Source organism: Choloepus didactylus, chromosome 1 (genome assembly GCF_015220235.1).
Source record: "Choloepus didactylus isolate mChoDid1 chromosome 1, mChoDid1.pri, whole genome shotgun sequence".
In the NCBI taxonomy this organism is placed as follows: Eukaryota; Metazoa; Chordata; class Mammalia; order Pilosa; family Megalonychidae; genus Choloepus; species Choloepus didactylus.
Window position 1 is genome coordinate 92,213,989 of NC_051307.1, and position 27,629 is coordinate 92,241,617.

General features: G+C 37.7%; 1 protein-coding gene across 1 annotated transcript in view; it reads right to left on the reverse strand.

Annotated features, from left to right (window-relative positions):
- Positions 1–27,629, reverse strand: part of SLC12A8 (solute carrier family 12 member 8) — a 139,567-nt gene that overhangs the window by 13,147 nt on the left and 98,791 nt on the right. Inside the window, exons 10-11 of the mRNA XM_037815469.1 lie at positions 8,191–8,288; positions 7,538–7,655 (exon numbers count right to left, since the gene is read on the reverse strand). Coding sequence (XP_037671397.1) covers positions 7,538–7,655; positions 8,191–8,288 — 216 coding nt within the window. The remainder of the gene's footprint in view (positions 1–7,537; positions 7,656–8,190; positions 8,289–27,629) is intronic.

A 27,629-nucleotide genomic window follows, 5' to 3' on the forward strand; every position in this document is an offset into this window, starting at 1 on the left:
AAGGTGTTGGCCCACCCATTGGGTGGGTCTGAATTAAATTACTGGCACACTATATAAAATAAGACAGAAGGAGCAAGCTGCTACAGCCAAGAGGGACACTTTGAAGAAAGTACAGGAGCTGCAGATGAGAAACAGTTTGAAGACGGTCATTGAACGCAGACTCTTGCTCCGGAGAAGCTGAGAGAGGACAAATACCCCAAGTGCAACTAAGAGTGACATTTTTGAGGAACTGCAGCCTTGAGAGGAACGTCCTGGGAGAAAACTATTTTGAAACCAGAACTTTGGAGCAGATGCCAGCCACATGCCTTCCCAGCTAACAGAGGTTTTCTGGACACCATTGGCCATCCTCCGGTGAAGGTACCCGATTACTGATGTGTTACCTTGGACACTTTATGGCCTTAAGACTGTAACTGTGTAACCAAATAAACCCCCTTTTATAAAAGCCAATGCATGTCTGGTGTTCTGCATTCTGGCAGCATTAGCAAACTAGAACAACCCCCCTATTAGTCATATATTTTTTGCCTGTATTTTATTACTCATCTGCCCATACACTGGATAAAGGGAGTGTCAGTCACAAAGATTTTACAATCACACGGTCCCATGTTAAAGCTATATAGTTATACAATCATCATCAAGTATTAAGGCTTCTGGATTCAGATACTACCTTCTAGCTATTCTAATACACTAGAAACTAAAAAGGAATATCTATATAATGCAAAAGAAAAACCTCCAGAATGACCTCTCAACTCTATTTGAAATCTTGTAGCCACTGAAAATTTATTTTATTTATTTTTCCCCTTTTGGTCAAGAAGACATTCTTAATTCCATGATGCCAGGACCAGATTCATCCCTGGGAGTCATGTCTCATGTTGCCAGGAAGACTGATGCCCCTGGGAGTCATGTCCCACTTAGCAGGGGCGAGTAGTGAGTTTATTTGCAGAGATGGCTGAGAGAGGCCATGTCTGAGCAACGAAAGAGGTTTTCTGTGGGTGCCTCTTAGGCATAATTATAAGCAGGCTTAGCTTTTTCTTTGCAGGAATAAGTTTCAAAGTTCAAGCCCCAAGACTGAGGGCTTCACTTATTAAGTTGGGAGTCCCTAGTGCTTGTGAGAACATCAGGAATTCACCAGGTGGGGGAGTTTAAAATTTCCACATTTTCCCCCAGTCCCTCAAGGGGATGTTGCAAATACTTTTTTATTTTCTGCCCAACATATTCTGGGATGTATTGGGGTATTACATTAACCTGTACAGAATAACAAGACCTCATTCCCTATTCTAGGTTTCATGTAATTATGTTGTTTACATAAACTGATCATACAGGTTAAATCAGATTGTGTGCTACAGAGAATATAAATTTTCTACCAAATAAACATCTCTTAAATAACAGTTAATACTCAGAAATAGAAGTGACTTCTTGTATTAGTTAGGGTTGTCTAGGGAAACACAATCTACAAGAGAAATCTATAAATATAAGATTTATAAAAGTGTCTCACAAACTGTGGGTATGTACAAGTCCAAATTCCATAGGGCAGGCAGCAGACTGGCAACTCCAATGAAGAAGTTTGATGAACTCCTCAGGCAACAAATTGGCAACTTCAATGAACTCTTCAGGAAACACTTCGCTGGGCAGCCAAAGAAGAAGTGAAGGTTCTCTATCTGTGTCACTTAAAAGTCTTCAACTGATTGGATTAAATAAGCTAAGTGCATTATCTCATTGTGGAAGACACACCCTTCGTTGATGTAATCAGTCACAGCTGCAGCCAGTTGACTGATGATTTAATAAACCAGCCACAAATGTCTTGCAGTAATGGTTAGGCCAGTGCTTGGTTGACCAGACACCTGGGTACCATTACCTGGCCAAGTTGACACATGAACCTAACCATCACAATTCTGTAAGAGCTTACAGTCTAAGAACCTTTACAATAAACCTTATTGAACATCTGTACTTCTGCTTTGTCGATTGTTCAATCTCTGCTGTGGAAAGGTTTTAATGATAAATTTAATTTATTTAAATGACTGAAATAACCCTATATCTATTTTTTCCTTCAGTGAGCTTTGGTAGTTCTTATCTTTCAAAGACTTTGTCCGTTTCATCTAAGTTATCAAATTTATTGGCATAAAGCTCTTCATAATTCCTTTATTTATCCTTTTTTTTTTTTTTTTTTTACCTTTTTTTTTTGGTTAGAGAAGCTGCAGGCTTACAAAAAAGTCATGCAGAAAATACAGGGTTCCCATGTACCTACCCTTACACATACAGTTTTCCCTATTATTAACACTTTGCATTAGTGTGGTAATTTTGTTACAATTGATGAAACAGTATTATTATAAGTATACTATTAAATATATTCCATAGTTTACATTAGGATTCATGGTTTGTGCTGTAAAAGCCAATTATTTTTTTAATTTTTTATTCTAGTAATATATAAAATTCCCTCTTTAACCACTTTCAAATATATAATCCAGTGTTGTCAATTACATTCAAAATGTTGTGCTACCATCGCCACCAGCACTACCAAAATTTTCCCATCACCCCAAGCAGAAATTCTGTACCATTTAAGCATTAACAACTTCCCATTCCTATCTCCCCCTCCAAATCCTGGTAAACTGTATACTAGTTTCTTCCTCTTTGAGTTTGTTTATTCTAAATATTTCATATCAGTGAGATCACACAATGTTTTTTCTTTAGTTTCTGGCTTATTTCACTCAACGTGATGTCTTCAGTGTTCCTCCATGTTGTCACATATATCAGAACTTTTACTTTTAATGGTTGAGTAGTATTACATTGAACATATATACCACATTTTGTTAATCCACTCATCTGTTTGTTCCTTGTTAAAATTTCTGTCTCTTTACTGAGATTTTCATATTGTTCATTCATTGTTTTGCTGATATCCTTTAGATCCTTATATCCTTTAGTTCTTTCTCTGTTTTCCTTTATCTCCTTGAGCATATTGAGGAAAATTTTTTTAACAGTCTTTGTCCAGTATGTCCAAAGTCTGGTCATCTTCATTCAGGGTTTCTAGATTTTTATCTTGTTCCCTTGGATGGGCCATTGTTTCTTGTTTGTCTGAAATCATTTATCGTATACTGTATATTTTAATATTTTAAACTGTGAACTCTGGGATTTAGTCTGTTCCTTAAATCTGTATCCAGCTAGTGATATGACAGAGATTTCCCTAAGTGCCTCTTTGATTTGTTTCTTACATTGCTTTAGCTGTCCACAAGCTGCTTCTACAGGCAGAGCAAGTTTTGGCAGGAAAAGTCAGCGAGGTGTTTCCTGGTTCAGTCTTTCATGCTGCCACCCAATAGATTGGCGCCAACATACAGGTATCCTAGTATGCACATAGGGTTACTTTGCTCCCTCCAGAACAGGGCCAGGGGCTCACAATGGGAGCAGAGGCTGGCTCCACACTGCTGAAGAGGGGGGAGGAGCAAGCAAGGGTGCCACAAGCTTCTCCTGTTTTTTAAAGCTGCATTTTCTTGATTTGGCATTTGCCTAGTTACTACAATCCTTTAACTGTTGTGATAGTAAGTTCAGGTGTCAGTTGGCAAGGTTATGATATCTGGCTGTTTGGTCAAGCAAGCACTGGCCTGATTGTTACTATGAGGACATTTCACGTACTTAAATCATTAGTAAGTTGATTGCATCTATGGCTGATTGCATCTACAGTCAAATGAGGAGACTGCCTTCAACATGAGAGACATCTCTTTCAATCAGTTGAAGGCTTTAAGAGGAGAGGTGATGATTTCATAAGAGAGAATTTCCATCTCTATTTCAGCCAGCCAGTTTCTCCTGGGGAACTCATCAAAAACCTTACAGCAATTCCCAGCTTGCAGCCTGCCCTACAGAATTTGGACTTGCCCATCCCTGCAGTCATGTGAGACAATTCTTATAAAAATCTCATAATATTTACAGATCTCTCCTGATGGTTCTGTTTCCCTGACTACAGTGTTCCCTGAAAACACTGACTAATACAGCTTTGGTATCAAAAGTGGAGTGGTTCTTGAGAAACAGACTCTTAAGGATGTGGTCTAAAAAACTAATATGATTAGATGCAGAGGCACTAATGTCTGTATTTCCAACATGGGCACATGAGCCAATTACTGTAGTAAATCACTTAATATTTATAGACACACATAAACACATATACACATATCTCCTGTCGGTTCTGTTTCTCTCTGGAGTATCCTAACACAGGATGTTTAGACCATTTACATTTAATGTGATTATTGACATGTTGGGTTTATACCAACCATTTTGGTATTTATTTTTCATTTGTCCCATATGTTCTTTATTCTCTTTTTCTGCCTTATTTTTAAATTTATTTTACTTTACTTTAATTTTATTTTTTAATTCAGTTTTAGTGAGATATATTCATACATCATACAATCATCCATGGTGTACAATCAACTGTTCACAGTACCATCATATAGTTGTCCATTCATCACCCCAATCTATTTTTGAACATTTTCCTTACACCAGAAAGAATAAGAATAAAAAATAAAAGTAAAAAAAAACACCCAAATCATCCCCCCCCATCCCACCCTATTTTTCATTTAGTTTTTGTCCCCATTTTTCTAGTCATCCATCCATACACTGGATAAAGGGAGTGTGATCCACAAGGCTTTCACAATCACACTGTCACCCCTCGTAACCTACATTGTTATACAATCGTCTTTAAGAGTGAAGGCTACTGCACTGGAGTTCGGTAGTTTCAGGTATTTACTTCTAGCTATTCCAAAACACTAAAACCTAAAAAGGGATATCTATATAGTGCATAAGAATTTCCACCAGAGTGACCTCTTGACTTCATTTGAAATCTCTCAGCCACTGAAACTATTTTGTTTTGTTTCACTTCTCCTTTTCGGTCAAGAAGATTTTCTCATTCCCACGATGCTGGGTCCAGGTTCCTCCCCGGAAGTCATATCCTGCATTGCCAGGGAGATTTACCCCCTTGGGAGTCAAGTCCCATGTAGGGGGGGAGTCTGCCTTATTTTTGATTTGAGCATTTTTATAACTAATTTTATCTCCTTTGTTAGCTTAATAGCTATAATACTAGGTTGTGTTATTTTAGTGGATGCTTTAAGATTTATATATCTTTAACATATCATGGTTTACCGTCAAGTGATACTATATTGCATCATATATAGTATAAGAAACTTACAACAGTATACTTCCATTTTATCCCTTGTTTTAGTTTGCTAGGCTGCTAAAAGCAGATAACATAAAATGGATTGGCTTTAAGAATGGGAATTTATTAGCTTACAGTTTTGAGGCTGAGAAAAATGTCTAAATCCGTGTATCATCAAGATGATGCTTTCTTCCCGAAGCCCAGTGGCTGGTGATCCTGGGCTTCCCTATCACGTGGCAGTGACCTCTGGTAATCTCCTTTCCATCCCAGGTTTCATTGCTTTCAGCTCCTTACTTCCATGGCTTTCTCCCTGTGTATTCATCCCATTTATAAAGGACTCCAGTAAGAGGATTAAAACTCACACTGGGCCATGCCTTAACTGAAATAACCTCACGAAAACCTACTTACAAAAGGTCTACACCCACAGAAACGTGTTAGCTTCCAGAACATGATTTTCTGGGTACATACAGTTCCAGACCACCACAACCCTCGTGGCCCTTTTGCTATTAATGCCATACATTTAATTCTACATGCTTAGAAACTTCACTGTAAGTTGCTAATATTTTTCCTTTAAATAGCCTATTATCTTTAAGGGTATTTAAACAAACAGAAAAAAAATTTATATTTACCCATGTAGTTAGAATTTCCAGAGTTTTTCATTCTTTTGAGTAGATCCAGATTTCCATCCAATATCATTTTCCTTCTGCTTGAAGTACTCCCTTTAACATTTCTTGTGGTGCTAGTCTTCTGGTGACAAATTTTTTCAGCTTTTATACACCTGAAAATCTCTATTTCCCCTTTGTTTTCAAAAGATATTTCACTGAGTAACGTATTATAGATTGACAGCTTTTATTCTCTTGTTCAATGTGCTTACCATGTTGTCCCACCCTTATTTTTGTTTCTCTATGTAATGTATCTCTTTTTTCTCTTCCTGCTTTTAAGATTTTCTCTTTACCACTGTTTTTAAGTTGTTTTATTTTGATGTGTCTCGTAGTTTCCTTTATGTTTCTTGTGCTTGAGGTTCACTGAGTATCTTGGACGTGTAAGTTTATAGTTTTCAACAAATTTGAAAATTTGTCTACTAATTACATATACATTAGGGGACTCCAATTACATATATATTAGGCATCTTGAAGTTGCCCCATAGTTAACACATACTCTATTTGTTCAGTCTTTTCTCTCTGTGTCTTTCATTTCGGATCTGTCCTTAATCTCATTTACTGTATTTTCATCTCATACACTATAGTTTTCATCTCTAGAAGTTTGATTGGGGCCTTTTAAAAATTTTCCATGTCTCTATTTAAAATGTTTAATCTTTCCTCTACCTTCTCAAACATATCAATACAGTTATAATTTCCTTGTCTACTATTTCTATCATCGGTGTAATTTCTGGGTTTCAATGGATTTGTCTTCTCATTATGGGTTTTCCCCTCTTTGGTTGCCTGTAATTTTGGTTGGATGCCAGAGAATGTGAATTTTACCTTATTTAATGCTAGATATGTTTGTGTCCTTATAAATATTTTTGAGCTGTGTTCTGTGGGGTGGTTAAGTTACTTGAAAACAGTTTAATCCTTTCAGGTCTTATTTTCAAGCTTTGTTAGGCAGAGCAGTTAATATTTACTTCTCTCTGTCTCTCCCTAGGATACAGCAATGAGGTTAGAAACTATGAGCTACTCTTCATTATTCCCAATTCTTAGCTCAGGGCCTGAAATATAACAGGTTGAATTTGCATGAATAAATTAATAGATTAATGTTGCTTAGCTCCCTTACTCAGATTCCTAACTTCTGCTGCCCAGTCTGCCCTGGTTTATCTCCATCCCACCCCTCTCCCTTAGGCAGAGCCTTTATCTATTGATGTTATTTCTGGCTTCTGTATTCCTCTGCACATCTGATTTTTTTCTTTATATCACACACATCTTTCCACTGTGGCTTGCCCCAACTTCACTGCGATGGCTTCTGGGTCCCTGACACCCATCTTACACTATTGCCAATAGCCTCCTTGTCATCGTGAGCTAAGTACCTGAGGAATTCTGTTGTTTTCACTGTTTTAATCCCAGCACCTAGAGTAGTCCTTGGCAGGTAGTAATCTCTCAATATATATTTTTGGATGAATGAACAATTGAACCCCTCTCCCAAACCTTCGCTGCTTCCCTTTGATGAAAGCAATTTCTCAATCCCCCGAAATTCCAATGCTTTTTACCTATAACTTTTTCATAGTCTATGTCTCCCAATATCTTGCATCATAGCCATTTATATGCATGTCATACTTCTCATCCTAGGCCATAAGCTACTTGAAAGTAGGATTCACACTTGAGTCAGTGTTGGCATTTAATAGGGTTCAAAATGTGTTTTTCAATGGATACTAAAAGAGAAGGGAGACGGTGGCAAAATGGCTCTGCCGCTTACCACGGTGAAGTCCTGGACTGGTTCGGCCAATATAGAAATACACAATGGCAGCAACACCCATGTTAACCAGGGTGTAGACCCACTGGATCACAAACACAATGAGAAGGGACCCGGCAGCCTGTGGAAAGGGAATTGGAAGGACAAGTCACCTAATGGTTTTCCATGTGACAGGCCAGCCACAAGGCCAGGACCTTAAGAAACAATAGTTCCTTGCATCAACCTCTGGGCACTACGAAAGTATGAATAACTGGCATTCACTCATAGTTTAAAAAAAAAAGATATTTGAGGTGATCCCTAAAAGCAATCCTTGATCAAAACTATCAATAAGTAGGTCTTTTAGCCCAGCTCCTTGTCCCACTCCCTACAAGAAACAAATTGGCATGAAAGTATGCTAATTTGGTGCACCTAGAAATTTAGGGACCCAGAGGTTATCACAGATACTTATTTAAATGCAAATTATTGATTAGTGGCTCATTAAATATAATCTTGCCATATGTAGTCTCATCTAAATTCTAATACAACAGGTAGTTAAATCAATACATGCTACCAATTAAGCGCCAGTGCTTCCACTGGCATGCCCAGATCTCACATGCCTCCACCTGGATGTATGTCTGAATTATGTCTCAGGGAACAAGTGAGATGAAGTTACTCACCCCCAACAGGGAGACCCAGGGGTTGCACATACAGGTGTAGAAAGAAGCTGGTCTCCTCTGGATTTCCTGTTCTTGGAGCCTGGACTTTAGGAATGAATCTAAAGAAGAAATGCACCAAATCCTTGGTTACCAATTTGTTACCAAACCCTCTTCTATTTTTATGAGCAAATACCTATGAATGCTTCTTCATTTTGTAACGCAGCCTAAAAGACAACTCCTAGCACTCACTCTTGGAGTGGGAGGGAAAGGAATGTTTTTGGCCTCCCTCCAGACAAGGATCTGAAAAAGGAAGGGAAGGGAGAGACAGAGTGCAGACAGAAGCTCCTCTAATACCCACCTCGTATCTGTTCTGATCTGTCCAAATCTCCCCTCTTTTCCAGGTGTAAGGGGATAAAGTGGGGGATGGGACATCTGGTGTTCTCGCTTCCCAGGTTTGACTACCGTGTCTGCTGGGCTGGTTGGGCTTTTTCTGCTCAGGGATGGGCTTTGCCACATCCTGACTCTGAAGATCAGACCAGCTCACCCCAGCTCTCCGGTAAATACAGAAAACTGACGGTGAGGGGGAGAGGAGGAATAACTCCTGATTCCTTTCTCTGGCACTTGAAGTAGCTAAGGGGAGAAGGGTTCTGCCAAACAAATGTATGGTCCTCTCTCATCCTCCAAGGATCTCAGGCACCTCAGAGCTTCTCAGAGCCCTCAGGCTCTACTCAGCTCCCCTCCAAGTTTACGGCTGATTTCAGAAATGCTCAATTTATCCCCTGAAAATGCGCATAGATTGTTTTAACAATTTAGCCTAATCACCATAACACACATTAATAGTAACTCTAATCAATGATATGCTGGATTAATTTTGCTGTATGTTTTTACCTGATTTCAGCGCTAAACCATCAGGTGTTCTAAAACTTCATAGTTCATTGTTCAGGATGTACGGTGGTCTGCTCCCTAATGAGCCCTTTCTCTATTCTCTGATACCGACATTCTGCTTCAGCAGACTGCCTTGAGAGTGCCGCCGCCTCTGCCCAGCCTGCCGCTCCCTCCCCACTAGGGGTCCAGGTCCTGCTTCCCACTCCACTCTTCTTCCCCTCCTCAGTCCCTTCTGGAATCAAGCTGCAATCCTCTTTTCACGGATCCCCTAGCTCTTTGTCTAACTCTTATTCATCCCTCCACTCTCAGCTCAACTGTCACTTCCTCCGAGAAATCAGCCCCAACAACAAAATCTAAATTTATTCCTTCTACCATTAATCTTTCTTTATGACCTAATTCTTTCATAGTACCTACTATTCTTTGTAATTACATATTTATTTATGTGTTTCCACCCTTACTGAATTCTATGCTTCACAGGAGCAGGGCCCCTGTCTGTCTTGAGCCTGGGCTTGGCTTACAGTAGGAAGTCACTAAGTGTTTCAAATCCACATCTTCCATCCTCTCTGGACACTAATTCTTTACAACCAGCCCCCTCTGAAGCACAAACCTGCAGACTATTTCACACACTACCCATTATCACCAGTCCTACACCAACTTCCCAGTTACTCCCCATCTTTGTTAAAGACTCAATCCTGGGCTAATGATCTTTCTCTCTCTCACAAATGCATCATCATAGTTGGTGATTTCTACATAAAAAAACTCATTCAGTAAACCCAATCATTCAGTTCGCTGAAATCCTCACTCTGACAATCTTTTCTTCTATTCACCTCAGCAACCAACTCTCTTGGCCACAATTGAAGCTTGTGATTACCAGTAACTTCACTACCTCCCAATCCTGATTTCAAACAACATAGTCACCCATCACCTCCTTTTTTTTCTTTTCTTTTTTTTCCTTATTTGCTCTGTTGTTCTCCAACTATTCATGGTCTATAGAGGTACTTTACTCAATACACTCTAGTTTTTATTTTAATTTTTTTCATTTTTCTCATTTCTTATTTTTTATGGAAAAACTGGACAGAAAGTACAGTGTTCCCATATATCCCCCCATCACGCATGGTGTTCCCTATTATTAATATTTTCCATTAGTGTAATACCTTTATTGCAATTCATGAAACAATGTTATTATAATTATATTAACTAAACTCCATACTTTACATTAGGGATCAATCTTTGTGTTGTACAGTTTATGGTTTTTTAAAATTTTTATTCTGGTAACATATATACAACCTAAAATTTCCCATTTTACCCAATTTCAAATATACAAGTCAGTGAGTTTAATTATATTCACAATATTGTTCTAGCATCAGGAGCATCCATAATCATAACTTTTCTCATTCCAAACAGAAATTCTTACCAATTAAGCAGTAATTCCACATTCCCTACCCTCAAACTGACTCCTGGTAAGCTTTGTTCTTTTTATGACTGTGAATTGGCATATTCTAATTATCTCATATCAGAGAAATCATACAATATTTGTCCTTTTGTGTCTGGCTTATTTCCCTCAACATGATGACTTCAGGGTTCATCCGTATTGTCACATATATCATAACTTCATTCCTTTCCAAGGCTGAACAATATTTGATTGTATGTATTTACCATTTTGCTTGTCCATTCATCTGTTGAGGGATACTTGGATTGCTTCCATCTTTTGACAATTGTGCATAATGCTACTATGAATATCAATGTATAAATACCTGTTTGAGTCCCTGCTTTCAATACTTTTGGGTATGTAACTAAAAATGGGATTGCCAGGTCATATGGTAATTCTATACTTAACTTTCTGAAGAATGACCAAACTGCTTTCCACAGTGGCTACATCGTGAACAAGTGTTCTTATTGCTCACATCCTCTCCAACTATTATTATTTTCCACTTTTTAAAAATAGTAGCCATTCAACTGTGTGTGAAAAGGTACCTCATTGTGGTCTTGATTTGCACTTCCCTAATGGCTAATGGTGTTGAGCATCTTTTCATGTGCTTATTGGCCATCTATATTTCTTCTTTGGAGCAATGTCTATTCAAGTCCTATGCCAAGTTTTTAATTGGGCTGTTTGGTTTTTGTTGTTCTGTAGGTTGTCTTTTACTTTCATGACAAAGTCCTTTGATACACAAAATTTTTAATTTTGATGAAGTCCCATTTATCTATTTTTTCTTTTCAGTTCTCAATTAAAATATTCTTTTTCTGATAAATCTATCTAAAACATCCTGCCTTCCTCCCCACTCTAGCCTCTCTCTTTCCTATTACCTTGCCTTGTTATTCTTCATAGCACTTATCATTTACTGACATTACAGTATATGTTTATTCTTGTTTGTTATGTGTTTTCCCCTACTAGGATAAGCTCTAAGACAGCAGAGACTTCCACATCTATTAGTATGTTCTCCCACCACCTAGAACAGTACCTGGAATGTAGGAGATGTTGCATAAACATTTGTTGAACGAATGAACAAAACACCCTAGCCGGCAGAGAAGTCTTCCGCCATTCAGCAGCTGTAGTCATTGCCACTGGCCTTCATTATGTGATTCCAGCTATTACACTTCCCTTTTTATATCTCCATACTTTGAGGGCAAAGACCATCTTTTATATCTCTCAATGCCAAATCTAGCCCAGAAGTTTGTATATAGGAAGTGCTGAATAAATATCTCCTTATTAATTGTGGATTAAAATAAACTCTGCCAAGGTTTATTATTGATTTGAATTCCTGGCTGTATTACGTTTTCTTTAAGAGGGAACACTCTTATGATTTCTATTAATTGAATTGTATAATTTTAACATGTCCAACACATGATTTCTCTTTTCAGCTACAGGCTTAGTAAAGTAGAGCTGCCTCCTTGGTTATCAAGAAGGAATACTGTTTATTAAGGATTGAGATTTGTGTCTCACTGAGATGTGTTAAATGTTAAGCTCATCCTTTCACAGCATTTGATCTTGTACAACCTCAATTACAACGGACCTAAAAGGAATGGTGTGTTTTTGTGTTTGAGTATGCATGCGCGCATGTGTCTTTTCCAAGCAACTCAAGGAGAAGTAGCAAGAAGGCGTGTAGAGCTTCAGGCAAGCACAATGCAGTTTTATATATCAGCAATATAAAGGAAAAATACATGCAAAGATGCTCAAGTTCTTCAAATGGGTGTGACAATACAATCAGGCAATTACTTATAACCCTGAATAGCTAGGATTTCAAAAACCCTTCTAAAGTGATTAAATAATTTTTTCTCTTGTGTAAGATTTTGCTGGAAGAAGTAAGTCTTGCAGATGTGTATGGGCGGGTCTTCTCATACTAGAAAACTGGGTATTAATAACCAGGAGGACAAATTTACTTTATCATATCTAAAGTTGCCAAATAAACAAAGAAAGCCATGCATCAGTCATGTTAAAAATATCAACTATAATAAGCATAATATATGATATTAAATTGGCTTTAAAATTTAGTGGTATGGAGCGCCACACTGATCAAGATGGAGGGGTGCCATGGTTCAAGGCTCTGTCCCCCTAAAGAAGCTTTGAACAGCCAGCAAGAACTGGCAGGAACATCTTTCTAAAAGCTCCAGAAAACAGTCAGAGGATTGCAGTAACAGTGAGTGCCAAATCAAGGGAAAGGCCACTTAAATGCCAGTACTATTGAATAGTATTTTTGGTATGTAACTCCCTTTTTACTTCTTATAGGTTCTAAAATGCAAATTCATAAAACATAATGATAAATCTATGGTTTCAGACATACAATATATACTGATATAATTTGTAACAAGTACAACAAGCAGGTGGGGTGATGGAGGGGTATAGGAACAGTGTATGTGTACGCTATTGATGTTCAGTTGGTATCATATCAAAAATGACTGTTATGGATTTTGGATGTTAAATTCTAGCCTCATGGTAAGCACAAAGAGAATATATAAAAAATATATTCAGAAAGAAATGTGAAGGGACTCAAAATGGAAAAAATAAAATAAATATGAAAGTAGGCATTAACAGATGACTTGAAGGACAAAAGAGTATAAGACTTATAAAGATAAAAAAGCAAAAAGGTGGAGAAATTCCTGCATTACCAGTAGTTACTTTAAATGTAAATGGAATAAACTCTCCAATTGAAAAGCAGATATTTTCAAAATGGATAAAAAAGCATGACCCAACTATATGCTGTTTACAAGAGACTCACTTTAAACTCAAAGACCCAAGTAGGTTGAAAGTGAAAAGATGGAAAAAAATATCCCATGCAAATAGCAATGAAAAGAGAGCTAGGGTAGCTATAATAATACCAGATAAAATTGATCTTCAGTCAAAACTGTTCCAAGAGAAAAAGAAGGTCATTATATACTGATAAAGCAGTGAATTCAACAAAGAGACATAACAAATATAAATATATATGTACCTAATGGCAAAGCTCAAAAATATATGAAGCAAATATTGACAGATTTGAAGAGAGAAATAAATGTTTTTACATTAGTAGTAGGAGAACTAAATATACCACATTCAATAATGGATAGAACACCTAAACAGAAGACCAATAAAGAACTAGAAGACCAGCAAAACTATAAACCAACTTTTGACAAAACAGACACATATAGAACAATTCACTCAACAGCATCAGAATATATACCTTCTTCTCTAGTGCACATGGATTATTCTCCAGGATAGACCAAATTTTAGGTTACAAAACAAATCTCAATAAATTAAGAAATATTAAAATCATACAATGTATCTTCTCCAACCACAATGGAGTGAAGATAGAAATCAATAACAGAGGGAGAACTGGAAAATTCACAAATATGTGGAAATTTAAAAACTTACTCCTAAACAACCAATAGGTCAGAGAAGAAATTACAAAAGAAATTCGGAAATATCTTGAGGCAAATGAAAATAAAAACACAACATACCAAAATGTATGGGATGCAGCAAAGGCCGTGCTGATAGGGAAAGTTATAGCTCTAAATGCTTACATTTAAAAAGAAGAAAGATCTCAAATCAGAGATGTTATGGTTTCCTAATGCTGCCATTTTGCAAAACACCAGAAATGGATTGGTGTTTATAAAAGGGGTTTATTTGGTTATAAAGTTACAGTCTTAAGGCCATAAAGTGATCAAACTAAGGCATCAACAATAGGGTACCTTCACTGAAGGATGGCCAATGGAATCCAGAAAACCTCTGTTAGCTGGGAAGGCATGTGGCTAGCGTCTGCTTGCTTCCAGGTTGCATTTCAAAATGGCATTCTCCAAAATGTAAGTGTCAGCTTTCAATGGCTGTCTTCAAAATGTCTCTTTAAGCTGCAGCAGCAAGTTCCTTCCGTCTGAGCTCTTATAGGGCTCAGTAAACTCATCAAGACTCCTGTTGAATGGGTGGGGCCATACCTCCATGGAAATAATCTAATCAAAGTATTACCCACAGTTGGATGGGTCACATCTCCATGGAAACAACCTAATTCAAAAGTTCCAAACTAATCAAGACTAAATACCTCTGCCCCCACAAGATTGCATTAAAGAACACAGCATTTTGGGGGACATAATACATCCGAACCGGCACAAGAGACCTAACCTCAAAACTGTTAGAACCAGAAAAAGAGGAGCAAACTAAGCCCAAAGTGAGCAGAAGGAAGGAAATAACAAATATTATAGCAGAGGTAAATGAAATAGAGAATTAAAAAAGAGAGAATTAACAAAAGCAAAAAGTGGTTCTATGAAGAGATCAATAAAACTGATGAACCTTTAGCTACACTGACAAAGAAAAAAAAGAGCAGACACAAATAATTAAAATGAGAAGGAAAGGGGGATAATACCACTGATCCATGGAAATAAAAAGGTTTGTAAGAGGACACCATGAACTGTATGTCAACAAATCATAGAACCTACAAGAAATAGAAAAATTTCAAGAAACATATAAACCATGTATACTGACTTCAGAAGAAACAGAAGATCTCAACATACCAATAACCAGTAAAGATATTGAATCAGTTATCAAAAACTTACCAACAAAGGCTAGGACTAGATGGCTTCATAGGTGAGTTCTGCCAAGCATTCCAAGAAAATCATGTTCTAACTCTTCCAAATATTTGAAAGAGAGGGAACACTTCTTAACCCATTCTATGAGGCCAACATTGCTTTATACCAAATCCAGATAAAGATACCACAAGGAAAGAAAATTACATTCCTTATAAATATGAATGCAAAAATTATCAACAAAATAATAGCAAACCAAATCCCAGCACCTTAAAGAATTATGCACAATGATCAAGTGGGATTTATCCCAGGTATGCAAGGGTGATTCAGCCTAACACAATCAATTACTATAATACATGACATAAATAGAACAACAGAAAAAAAATGATGATCATCTATCTGAATTGATGCAGAAAAGCCATTTGACAAAATCCATTAACCTTGTGGTGGTTTGAAGCTGTATGTACCTGAGAAAAGTATGTTCTTAAAGTTAATCCATTCCTTTGTAAATAGGATCTTTTGCTAAGCCTACTTAAGTTAAAGTGTGACCCATCTCATTCAGGGTGGGTCTTAGTCCTCTTACTGGAGTCCTTTATACAAGAATGAAATTCAGATAAAGAGAAAGAAAGTCACAGAAGCAAGAAGCTGAAAGCAATGAAAACCAGAAGAGAAGAGAGAGACCAGCAGATGCTGCCGTGTGCCTTGCTAAGTGGCAGAGGAGTCCAGGATTGCCAGCAGCTGGTCTTCAGGAAGAAAGCATCAGTTTGACAATGCCTTCATTTGGACATTTTCATGGGTTCAAAACTGTAAGCTTGTAAGCTAATAAATTCCCATAGTTAAAGCCAACATTTCATGGACTCCGCTTTAAGCAGCTGAGCAAACTAAAACACCCCTTCTTGATAAAAATACTTAGAACCCTAGGAATACAAGGAAACTTCCTAATATGATAGAGGGCATGTATTAAAAACCCAATGCTAACATCATACTCTATTGTTGTGCTGATTTGGCTCTGTTATGTATCCCATAAAAGGCCATGTTCTTTTAATACAATCTTGTGGGTGCAGACCTATTGTGGGTGGGACCTTTTAATTAGGTTGTTTCTACAGGGATATGATCCCACCCATTCAAGGTGGGTCTTAATCCCCTTGCTGGAGAGACCTCTATGAGAGGATAAAAGGCAGATACATTTTGGAGATAGCGCAAAGGAATGGAGACAGGAGCCCAGAGACATTTTGGAGAAAGCCACTGAAACCAGAAGGTAAACCCGGGAGAGAAGGTTCAGCAGAGCCAGCCACATGCCATTCCCTGTAACAGAGGAACCCCAGATGCCATCAGCCTTTCTTCAGAGAAGGTATCATCTTTAATTGTGACATTTTCATGGGTAAATTTGTGAACTAATAAACCCCCATTGTAAAAGCCAATCCATTCTGGTATATTGCATTCCGGCAGCTTTAGCAAACTGAAACAATGGTTAAAGCTCTCCTTATAGATCAGAATAAGACAAGGATGCCCACTGTCACCACTGTTATTCAACATTGTACTGGAAGCTCTAGGCAGAATAATTAGGCAAGAAAAAGAAATAAAAGGCATCCAAAGTGAAATGGAAGAGATAAACTTTCCCTATTTGCAGATGATTTTATCCCATATACAGGAAATCCTGAAAAATCCACAGCAAAGCTATTACAACTAATAAATGCAGCAAAGAGCAACATACAAAAATCAGTAATGTTTCTATATACCAGTAAAGAACAATTTCAAAAGGACATCAAGAACAAAATTCCATTTATGATAGGAACTAAAAGAAACAATTGTCTAAGAATAATTCTAACCAAGGATGTAAAGAATTTATATACAGAAAACTACAAAATGTTGCTGAAAGAAATCAAAGAAGACCTAAATAAATTGAAGAACTTTCATGTTCATGCATTGGAAGATTAAATAATGCTAAGATATCAATTCTACCCAAACTGCTTTACAGATTCAGCAAAATCCCAATCAAAATTCCAAACACTTTCTTTGCAGAAATAAAAAGTCCAATCATCAAGTTTAATGGAAGAGTAAGAGGCCCTGAATAGCCAAAGCCATCTTGAAAAAGAAGAACAAGATGGAGGACTCATACATTCCAATCTTAAAACTTACCGCAAGCCAAGTAATCAAAACAGCATGATACTGGCACAGGAATAGACATATAGACAAATGGAATTCAATTGAGAGTTCAGGAGCAAACTCTCACTATGGCGAACTGATTTTTGACAAGGGTGCCAAGTCCACTCAATGGAGAAAGAACAGTCTCTTTAACAAATGGTGCTGGGGAAACTGGACATCCATATGCAAAAGAATGAAGTAGGACCCTTACCTCATACCATACACAAAAAGCAACTCAAAATGGATCAAAGTCCTAAATGTAAGACCTAGAACTATAAAATTCCTAGAAGAAAATGTAGGGTAGCATCTTCAGGACCTTGGGTTAAGCAATGTTTTCTTGGACTTTACACCCAAAGCACAAGCAACAAAATAAAAAGTAGATAAATGGGATTAAAATTAAAAATACAACATACCAAAATTTATGGGATGCCTCCAAGCAGTATTGACAGGGAAATTTATAGTTCTAATTTGTGACAAGAACTTCATAACATTAGGGGAACAGAGGGGTATACGAGTAGTTTATGTATGCCATTGAATTCAAGTTGGTATCAAAGCAAATGATATTGGTATAGATTTAGGATGCTAAATTTAAGCCCATGATAACCAAAAAGTAAATATGAGACAATATGCAGACTCACAGAAATAGCAAGTAGAGTATAGGTTACCGAGAGTGTGGGGTGGGGACAATGGGAATTAATACAAAATGAGTGTGGTGTCTTAGAATGTAGTGGTCTTAGAGGAAAACATAGGGGTAAACATTCATGACCTTGGACTTGGCAATGGTTTCTTAGGTAAGACACCAAAAGCACAAGAAACAAAAGAATAAATAGATAAATTGGACTTCCTTAAAATTAAAATCTTTTGTGCAAAGTACATTATCAAGTGAAAAGACAACTTAGAGAATGGGATAAAATATTTACAGATCATATATCTGATAAGGGTCCAGTATCCAGAATATATAAGGAATTCTTGCGACTCAAAAAAACAAACAACCCAATCCAAAAAAATAGGCAAAGGACTTAAATAGTTCTCGAAAGAACATATACAAATGGCCAACAAGCATATGAAAAGAGGTTAAAATCATTAGTCATTAGGAAAATGCAAATCAATACCACACTGAAATACCACTTCACACTCACTAGGATGATTATAATAAAAAAAGGAAAATAACAAGTGTTGGTGAGGAAGTGGGAAATCAGAACCCTCATGCACTGCTGGTGGGAATGTAAAATGGTGCAGCTGCTATAGAGAAGTTTGGTGGTTCCTCAAAAAGTTAAATATAGAATTACTATATGAGCCAGCATTTCCACTTCTAAGTATAAATCCAAAAGAACTGAACATTGAAACTCAAAAAAACACTTGTACACAAATGTTCACAGCAGCATTATTTGCAACCCAAATGTCCATCAATGGATGACTGGATAAACAAACTGTGTAACATACCTATAATGGAATTGTTTAGCCATAAAAAGGAATAAAACATTGATACATTCTACAATGCGGATGAACATTTAAAACTCTGTTAAGTGAAAGAAGCCATATACAAAACTTGGATAGGATATGATTCCATTTATATGAAATATCCAGAAAAGGTAGATCCATCTATATGGAAAACAAATTGGTAGTTGTCCAGGGCTCGGGGAGGGGAAATAGGGAAATAACTGCTTAGTGGGTATAGGACCTTATTTGGGGATGACGAAAATGTTTTGTAACTAGATGGAAGTAATCACTGGTTACACAATATTGTGAATGTATCTACTGCCACTGAATTGTTCAGTTTAAAATGGTTAATTTTATGTTATATAAATTTTATTTCAATTTTTTAAGAAAATAGAAGTCTTAATAACTATAACAACAACAACAAAACTTAGCAGAGACATCAGCAGCCATATACCGCAAAGGAGATATATCCTGCAGTTTAAATCCAGGCAATTCACTAAAACAAAGAAACACAACAACAGCAACAAAGCTCAAAAAAATAAACCAAAATCTAGGGCTGGTATAAGAAACGTAAAGATGTAGGAAACTATGACCCATATTCAGGGAGAAAAGCAATCAGAAGAAATTGACTCTGGATTTCGGAAACAATCAGATTTTGGATTTAGGAAACAAGATTTCAAAGCAGCTATTATAAATATATTCAAAGAATTAAAGGAAAATATGAAGCTAATGACTTTAAAATAGGGAATATCAGTAGAGAAATAGAAACTATAAAAAAGTTCCAATGAAAATTGTAGAATTAAAAAGTACAATAACAGAAATGAAAATTTTACTAGATGGGCTCAACATGTTTGACATGTTTGACATGACAGAAGAAAGAATCAGTGATGCTGATTATGGATCAATAGAAATTATCCAATCTAAAGAACAGAGGTGAAAAGGTAGAAGTAAAAAGAACAGAGCCTCAGAGACCTGTGAGAAAGTGTCAAGTACACCAACAAACGTGTAATGGGAGCCCCTTAGGGACAGGAGGGAAAGAAAGGAGCAGAAAAAAATATTTAAAGGAATAATGACCCACTCCCCAAATTTAATGAAAAACTTTAACAGATCTAGAAAGATCTAGAAGGAATTGACATTGCCTCCAGAACTGTGTACATATACCTGATTCCCACAGACCTACTATTTTTATTGACTTTTGATAGCTTATTAGATATGCAACAATATTTTAAAGGTGTTTCAATTATAGGGCCTGGTTCATAATACAAACTGACAGCAAGCAGCATACACTTTGGGTACTGGTTAGGCGTGCAGGTTCCAAAGTCAGATATATTCAAATTCTGGCTGTCTCATATGCTGGGCAAGTATAAAACTTCTCTAAGCTTCAGTTTTATCATCTCTAAAGGGATAATAATAATGCCTAACTCTGAGATTAAATGAGCTAATCCACGTAAAGTGCTTATCCCAGGGCCAGGCATGGATGACATGCTCAGCCAATGCTGGCTAGTTTTAGCTACTACTACTATTTAGCACTTAGCAATAAAAGTTTCTGAATGGACAATGAATGAGTCTGGGCATTGCTTTTTCATATGTATCTGCCTATTCTTTTGTTCTGGCCTCTTTTTAGTAGAATCTGGATTTTGACCTTTCTGTTTTTTAAAAATAATATATATTGGAAGGGATGCTTTTATCAAATTATTTTGTTAAAATAATTGTTTCCTTCTGTGGCACCATGTTGTGCAAAGGTATTTTATTTCTATTTAATCAGATCCTTTTTGTCTTTGACGATGTTTTCAATAGTCAAAGATTTTCTCTCTTGCACAGCTGTGATAAATAAGAAATTCATGACTATATAAGTTATAAAACACAATTCCTTTTATACATATATCCATCTGTTCTCAACAATATTTAAATCAATACTGATCTGATTCTTATTATTTTGTGGCATGTGGTTTGTCACAAATTAAGTTCTTGTAATAGTTTAACTCTTTGTATACTACTTTGCTGATCAATGTTTCAATTTCTTAGCCAGTATTTTTTCAATTGTTCATCAATTTAACCAAAGTGGACTCTAGTGAGTCCAATACCTTAAAACCTAAAAAGGTTTATTTATATACTGTGTAAGATACTGTGATGGACACAAAGGTGAACAACACAGCCTGTGACCAATAGATGTTCACAGTCTAGAGGAAAAGGAGAGAAATTCATATTTATTTTCCTTAAGGCAAACAGTCAGATAGCCCTGAAGAAAAATGTATAAACAAATATTTATATAACAATGTAATAACTTTTTATACTACAATGTGAATCAAATGTATAGTCACACCCTGGAGGTAATCAGGGCATCCTCAGAGGGGGTGAAATTGGGTCTTAAAGAGCAGACAGAATTTTTTTTTAATTAAATTCAGTTTTACTGAGGTATAGTCACATACCATACAATCATCCATGGTGTGCAATCAGCTGTTCACAATACCATCATATAGTTATGCGTTCGTCACCCCAGTCTATTTCTGAACATTTTCCTTATACCAGAAAGAATAAGAATAGAAAATAAAAGTAAAAAAGATCATCCAAATCATCCCCCCATCCCACCCTGTTTTTCATTTAGTTTTTGTCTCCATTTTTCTACTCATCCCTCCATACACTGGATAAAGGGAGTGTGATCCGCAAGGTTTTCACAATCACACTGTCACCCCTTGTAAGCTACATTGTTGTACAATCACCTTCAAGAGTCAAGGCTACTGGGTTGGAGTTTGATAGTTTCAGGTATTTACTTCTAGTGAGTCCAATACCTTAAAACCTAAAAAGGTTTATTTATATAGTGTGTAAGAATGTACACCAGAGTGACCTCTCAACTCCATTCGGAATCTCTCAGCCACTGAAACTTTATTTTGTTTCATTTTGCATCCCACTTTTGGTCAAGAAGATGTTCTCAATCCCGTGATGCTGGGTCCAGATTCATCCTTGGGAGACATGTCTGTGTTGCCAGGGAGATTTACACCCCTGGGAATCAGGTCCCACGTAGGGGGGAGAGCAGCGAGTTCACCTGCCGAGGTGGCTCAGTTAGAGAGAGAGAGGGCCACATCTGAGCAACAAAGAGGCACTCAGGGGGAGACTCTTAGACTCAATTATATGCAGGTTTAGCCTCTCCTTTGTAGTAACGAGCTTCATAAGGGCAAGCCTCAAGATAGAGGGCTTGGCATACCAAGCTGTCAGCCCTCAATGTTTGTGAGAACATCAGCAACAATCCAGGTGAGGAAGTCCAACACTTCCACTCCTTCCCCCAGCTCCTCAGGGGGGCTGAGCAGATGGATTTTAAAAGACAAATAGGATGGATAAGGGGAAGAAGCAATTCAAGAAGGCAGAACAGCAATATGCACAAGGCGTGGAGGAATAGAGGTGTTTAGGGCACTAGTGTGGGTGTAGTTGGAATATACAGCACATGAGTTGCTGTGAGAAAAGTGGCTGGGAGGGCAGATTAGGGCAGGATTGTGAAGAACTTTGCCAACCACCTCCAGGACCTTGAATTTTAGACTGAAGATATTAGATTTCAGCAAAGGTTTTTAAGTAAGAGACATTACCAGAGTTTTACTTTAGAACAATCATTCAGTGGGTACTGTGCCAGAGAAATAGGATGTGGAAGAGTCTAGTTTGGAGACTTAGCAAGGATCTGGGGCAAGATGATGAGGGTCTGCACCAAGGTAAAGACAGCAAGGCTGGAGAGGAGGTAGGCGGGTGGGGAGAGAGGGAGAAGTCAGCAATGGCTAGGTTGTTTCTAAGACGGGAAACTGGGTAGTGACCACTTCACCAATTAAACATGGCAGACTGACTACACGTCTCTCCTGAAAACCCCTCAGAAGACAGAAAAGGAATTAAAAAGGTAGATACCAACAAACACAAAGAGAATGAAAGAGAAAAGAAAAAAACAAGTCTTGGGAGATGGAAAAGTGACAGAGAAGTGGTAACAGACTAAGCAGAGCAGAGGAGGATAACCTCTAGAGCCTGCAGAGGGGACACTTACGAGAAGCAGCTGATTCACCTGGCAGACCCCAATGAGGGTCAGGAGCGAGAAATACCAGATGCCATAGAAGTGGGATCCTTTCTTCCACCCATGCAGGTAAGCAATAACCCCTTCTCTTATCCATTCCATGCAGGTGGTTTCCTCTGGGGAATTCAAACCAGTGAGTACCAGGCTTTGGGATACCAGGCACTTTAAAGAATGGGGGATGGAATTAGAAACAGAGGAATTAAATGAAAGTCTGTAACCTAAACAGTGGAGCTCGCAAACCCCCTTCCCTCACCCGGCTCCCAGGATGCAGGCAGCCACCTGTGTCTCCTCCAGGCAAGGATTCTCTGGAGGAACTGAAAAGCCCCAGAGAAAAACTTCTAGATATTGACATTTGGGGTCCTCCAAAGAAAAAGTGGGTTTGTTCCTTAATCATTCTCCAGTGAGCTGCCCCAATTAACAAGCCCTGACCATGAATACAGGACTTCTAAACAGATTCATGGCACTTCACTTCAAGTATGAAAAGATATCACAAGATCAACAGTGTCAATATATCTCAGTAAAATTGCATAAAAAAAGATCAACAGGTATTTTAGGAAAGCCCTCAACATAAAAGAGAGAGACCAAACCAAAGGGAAAAGAATAATCTAGAGAAAAGAGAGACAATGAAAGGAACAGAAAAAGACTATAAAGGGGGAAGGATAAGCAATATTATCAAAGAGATAAGATAAGTCACTGTACCCATAAAACAAGAATGGGATGCTATTCAAAGAAACAAAAAGGACAAACTGTTATGACCAAGAGCTCTTGGAAATTGAAAACAGGTTAATTGTGGCATAAACTGATAGTTGCTTACCCAATATCAGTTTTCTCCTTCTTCCTTAGGAAAACAAACACACAAGAAACAAACTATACTTTTATGTGGAGCAGTGAGACAACCAGTTGAAAGACATTCCCCAGCCTCCCTTGCAGCTAGGTGTAACCACATGAATTTCCAATCAATGAAATATAAACAAAAGTGTGGAGTGGGACTTCTAGGGAGGTTTCCTAAAATGATGCAGCTTGGAAGCTCACCCCTTACACTTACTCCCTTCCTTTTTTCTACTGCCTGGAATGTGAATATAATGGCTAAGGCTCCAGAAACCACCTTGGCTCATGGAACAATATTCTAAAGATGGTAAAGAAAAAAGGCAGAAGGAGCCTGCCAAAGCAGATCTGGACTGCTCACCTCTGGCTCTTTTTGTGTGAGCTAGACTGGGCCACAATTATCTTAAGATTTTGTTATTTCAAACCAAAACTAATCATTATTAATAGAATGGCCAATAAAAACATTAGTAGAAGAAGTGGGAGATCCCATAAAGGAGAACAAAAAGACAAATAAATGATCAGTAGGAGAAAAAACAGATAAAACAGGGTAGGGGATTATCAAAGAAAAACTATGAGAAAGCATGCATTTGATGGATAAATAAGAACAGTAATAACCCTGAGGAATCCCTGATGAGTCTGAGGCTAATATGAACTGGTTGTGCCTGTGTGTGGCAATGACCTGGGATGGTGAAGATAAGGGGATAGTTTATCCAAATATTATTTGTGTAAACCCCACCTTGCCAAAAAATAAATAAAGTAAACTTACATACATAAACATAAAACAAAGTTGGAGAACGTATTGTTGTCTAAGAAAAAAATCTAGGAATAAAGAAAAGGAAAAAGATATATTTATAACAATCCAGAACAAATGTAAACAATAACCAGATGAAGGAACGATGGGGAGAGAGGCCCTGTGGCACTTATGTACCTCAGAAAAGGCCATGTTTTTAATCCATTCCTGTGGGTGTAGACCTGTTGTAGGTGGGACCTTTTGATTAGGTAATTTCAATTATTGTGACCTGCCTCATTAAGGGTGGGTCTTGATCCTCTTGCTGGAGTCCTTTATAAGAGGATAAAACACACACAGAAGCAGAGAGATGAAATTCAGAGAAGCACTCAGAGAAGCTATGACATGAAATTAAAAGAAGCTCATAAAGAAAAGCCCCAGAGTAGCTCAGAGAGGAAGCCACTGAAACCAGAAGCTGAAAGCAACGAAACCCAGGAGCAAAGGACTAGCAGATGCCAGCCATTCACCTTCCTATGTGACAAGGGAACCCTGGATGCCAGCAGCCTGTCTTCAGAGTCCAGGTGTCATTCTGTTGATGCCTTGAGTTGGACATTTTCATGGCCTTAGAACTGTAAATTGCAAGTTAATAAACCCCATTGTAAAATGCAATCCATTTCTGGTATATTGCATTCTGGCAGCTTTAGCAAACTGAAACAGCCCCAAAAGACATGAGCACAGTTCTTGTTAGGGTTAAGCCAGAGGTGTTGATAAGTTTCAGAAATTAATAGGGGTAAATAAACATGACTAAGTGCCTTTTGAACAAACGATAATACTGTCATGAATCGAGGAGTATGATTTTTTTCTCAGCCCTCTGCACCTGACGTCCAACAACAACCACCACAACAAAAATCCCAGAACTGAAGGATGTAAGAATCTCCAGAATAAAAAGGCCTTCTGAGTGCCCAATATAATGATTACCAAAAAAAAAAAAAAAAAAAAATCCTTGAAATTTCCAGAGAAGAAAAAGCAGGATCAGATATCATTCAAAAGATCCAAGCCAACCTGGCATCATAGTTATAAACAGCAACACTAAAAGTGAACAGACAGTAAATATTGCCTCCAAAATCACTGGGCAAGTTATTTTCCACACTTAACTCAAGTGTGAGGTTAGAAGTAAAGATTTCCAGACATGCAAAGACTCCAAAAAAACATCTCTCATGCACCTTCTCTTAGGAAGCCACTGGGATATGTACTTCAGCAAAACAAAGGAAAAGAAAGATGTGGATTAGTCAGAATCTACCTCTGGCTGATTTAGTCATTAAGGAATTTACCAAAAGGATATCCGGCCCTCTGAGAAGAGCTGGGAAGGCTAGTGAATCAAGTTCAAGGCCTTGCAGCCATGGGCAGCACTCAACATTATATGTCAGAACAGGTCTAGTGAGGACATGACTTTGGCAGCCATCAAGTTCTGCCCCACTGACCCTGACTGAAAGCCCTACACACTAGACACTGGAGCCAGGAATGTAGTCATCTTGCAGCTACCATGATGCTTCCAGAGTGTTCCTGAAAGTCCCCACTTCATGGATTCCCAATTCGCAATTCCAAGCATGAGGAGGGTACATCTTGTGTCTGAACTCTGGCTGCAGGGAAGGCTGGAAAACTATCAGGCATTTTCAGTTTTGAGCATGAAATGGCTAGCTTTGCCTCCCACCGAGATGCATAATGTTGGAAATTCTTCAAACATAAGAGGTTATTCAATGCTGTGCAGACGAAAAAGAATGACAAAATTCCAATGGATCTGACACAGAAGCGTGGTGAAGAGAGGAATATTAAGACAACAGCTTTGCAAAAGGCCTAGGGAGCAAACAGTCTAGATTGTAACAGGATGATAGGATCCATAGGACAGAGGGAAAAAAAAAAAAAAAAAGAAATGGATAGGATAGATTTCTGAAGCATTCAAGCATTTGAAAAATAACACTGAGTGGCATTTAACATAACTGCAAGAGCATTTAGAGAAAAATTATGACAGAAAACCAAATAAGTAAAAAGACCAAAGCAATTAACAACTCCAGAAAACAGAAAAAGTTGTACAGAAAAAGAAATGTAATCACAGTATAATATATGGCTCAGGATTAAGCAATATTTACTTAGTCATGCCCATATGAATAATACTATTAAGCTAATTAAAAACTGTTATGGAAGAATATTGGGAGGGGGGATTAAATGAAGGGAAGGAGACAGTGGTATAAAAGAGCTAAACCTTCATTTATCATAACAGGAAGTGAAAAGATGATGTCTGAAATTGAGAAGTAGCCATACCAATGTATTATTTTGTAATATGAAGATTAATAACAGAAGAAGCAACTTTTTGGTTGAAAGTAGACTTTTCTGGGAGCGGGACTAGGAGACGGAGAAGGGTTGAAGAGGGAGAGTATGGAAGAGCAGAAACTACTGTTTTTGATTATATGACTTTTAATATCTTTTGGCTTTTAAACTGTACATCTATTACTTTGATAAAAATAAAATAATTAAAATTTTTAAATAATGCTCTTACAATTAAAAGAAAACACCATTCACCACTTTAGAGATAAACAATTCAGGAGGAAAAATCAGTTTATTGGAGAACGTAAGGCACTTGTTTTTAGATATCTCCTTTTATGCCCCTCTGTGTCTGCCTCTTGGCCCACACCTGTCTATTCAGATCTCAAGGGGCAGGACAATGGTGAGGAAGACACATGGGCTTCCAATGCAGGCAGACCTGGGTCAGATGCCCAGCTGTGCAAAATGCCAGCTCTGAGACTTTTTTGTGACCTTGCTGGGCCTGTGGTTCTTCATTTATAAAATAGAAAAATACTATTATATTACATGAAATAATAGATGTGAAGCACCTGGCATATGGTAGGCCCTTAAAAACTGTGCGTTCTCCCTCTCTCTTGAATTCACTACAGCAAGTTAAGTACAGAATTGCCATGTGATCTGTTAATCCCACTGTTAGGTTTATACCCAAGAGCACTGAAAGCAGAGTCCCAAACAGATACTTCCACACTAACATTCATAGTGGTATTATTCACAGTTGCCAAAATATGAAAGCAACCCAAGAGTCCATCAACCGAAAAGGATAAACATTCAAGCGAATCTTATTCAGCTGTAAATGGGAATCAAGTTCTGATATATGTCATGACATGGATGAACCCTGGAGGCATCATGTTGAGTAAAATAAGTCAGACACATATGGACAAATATTGTGTGATCTCACTGATACAAAATAATTAAAATAAGCAAATTCCTAGAGTCAGAAAAAAGAAGAGAGTTTACCAAGGGCCAGGGTAGGGTGGGGAATGGGGATTTAATGCTTAATTAGTACAGAATTTCTGGTGGGATGATGGAAAAGTTTTGGCAATGGAT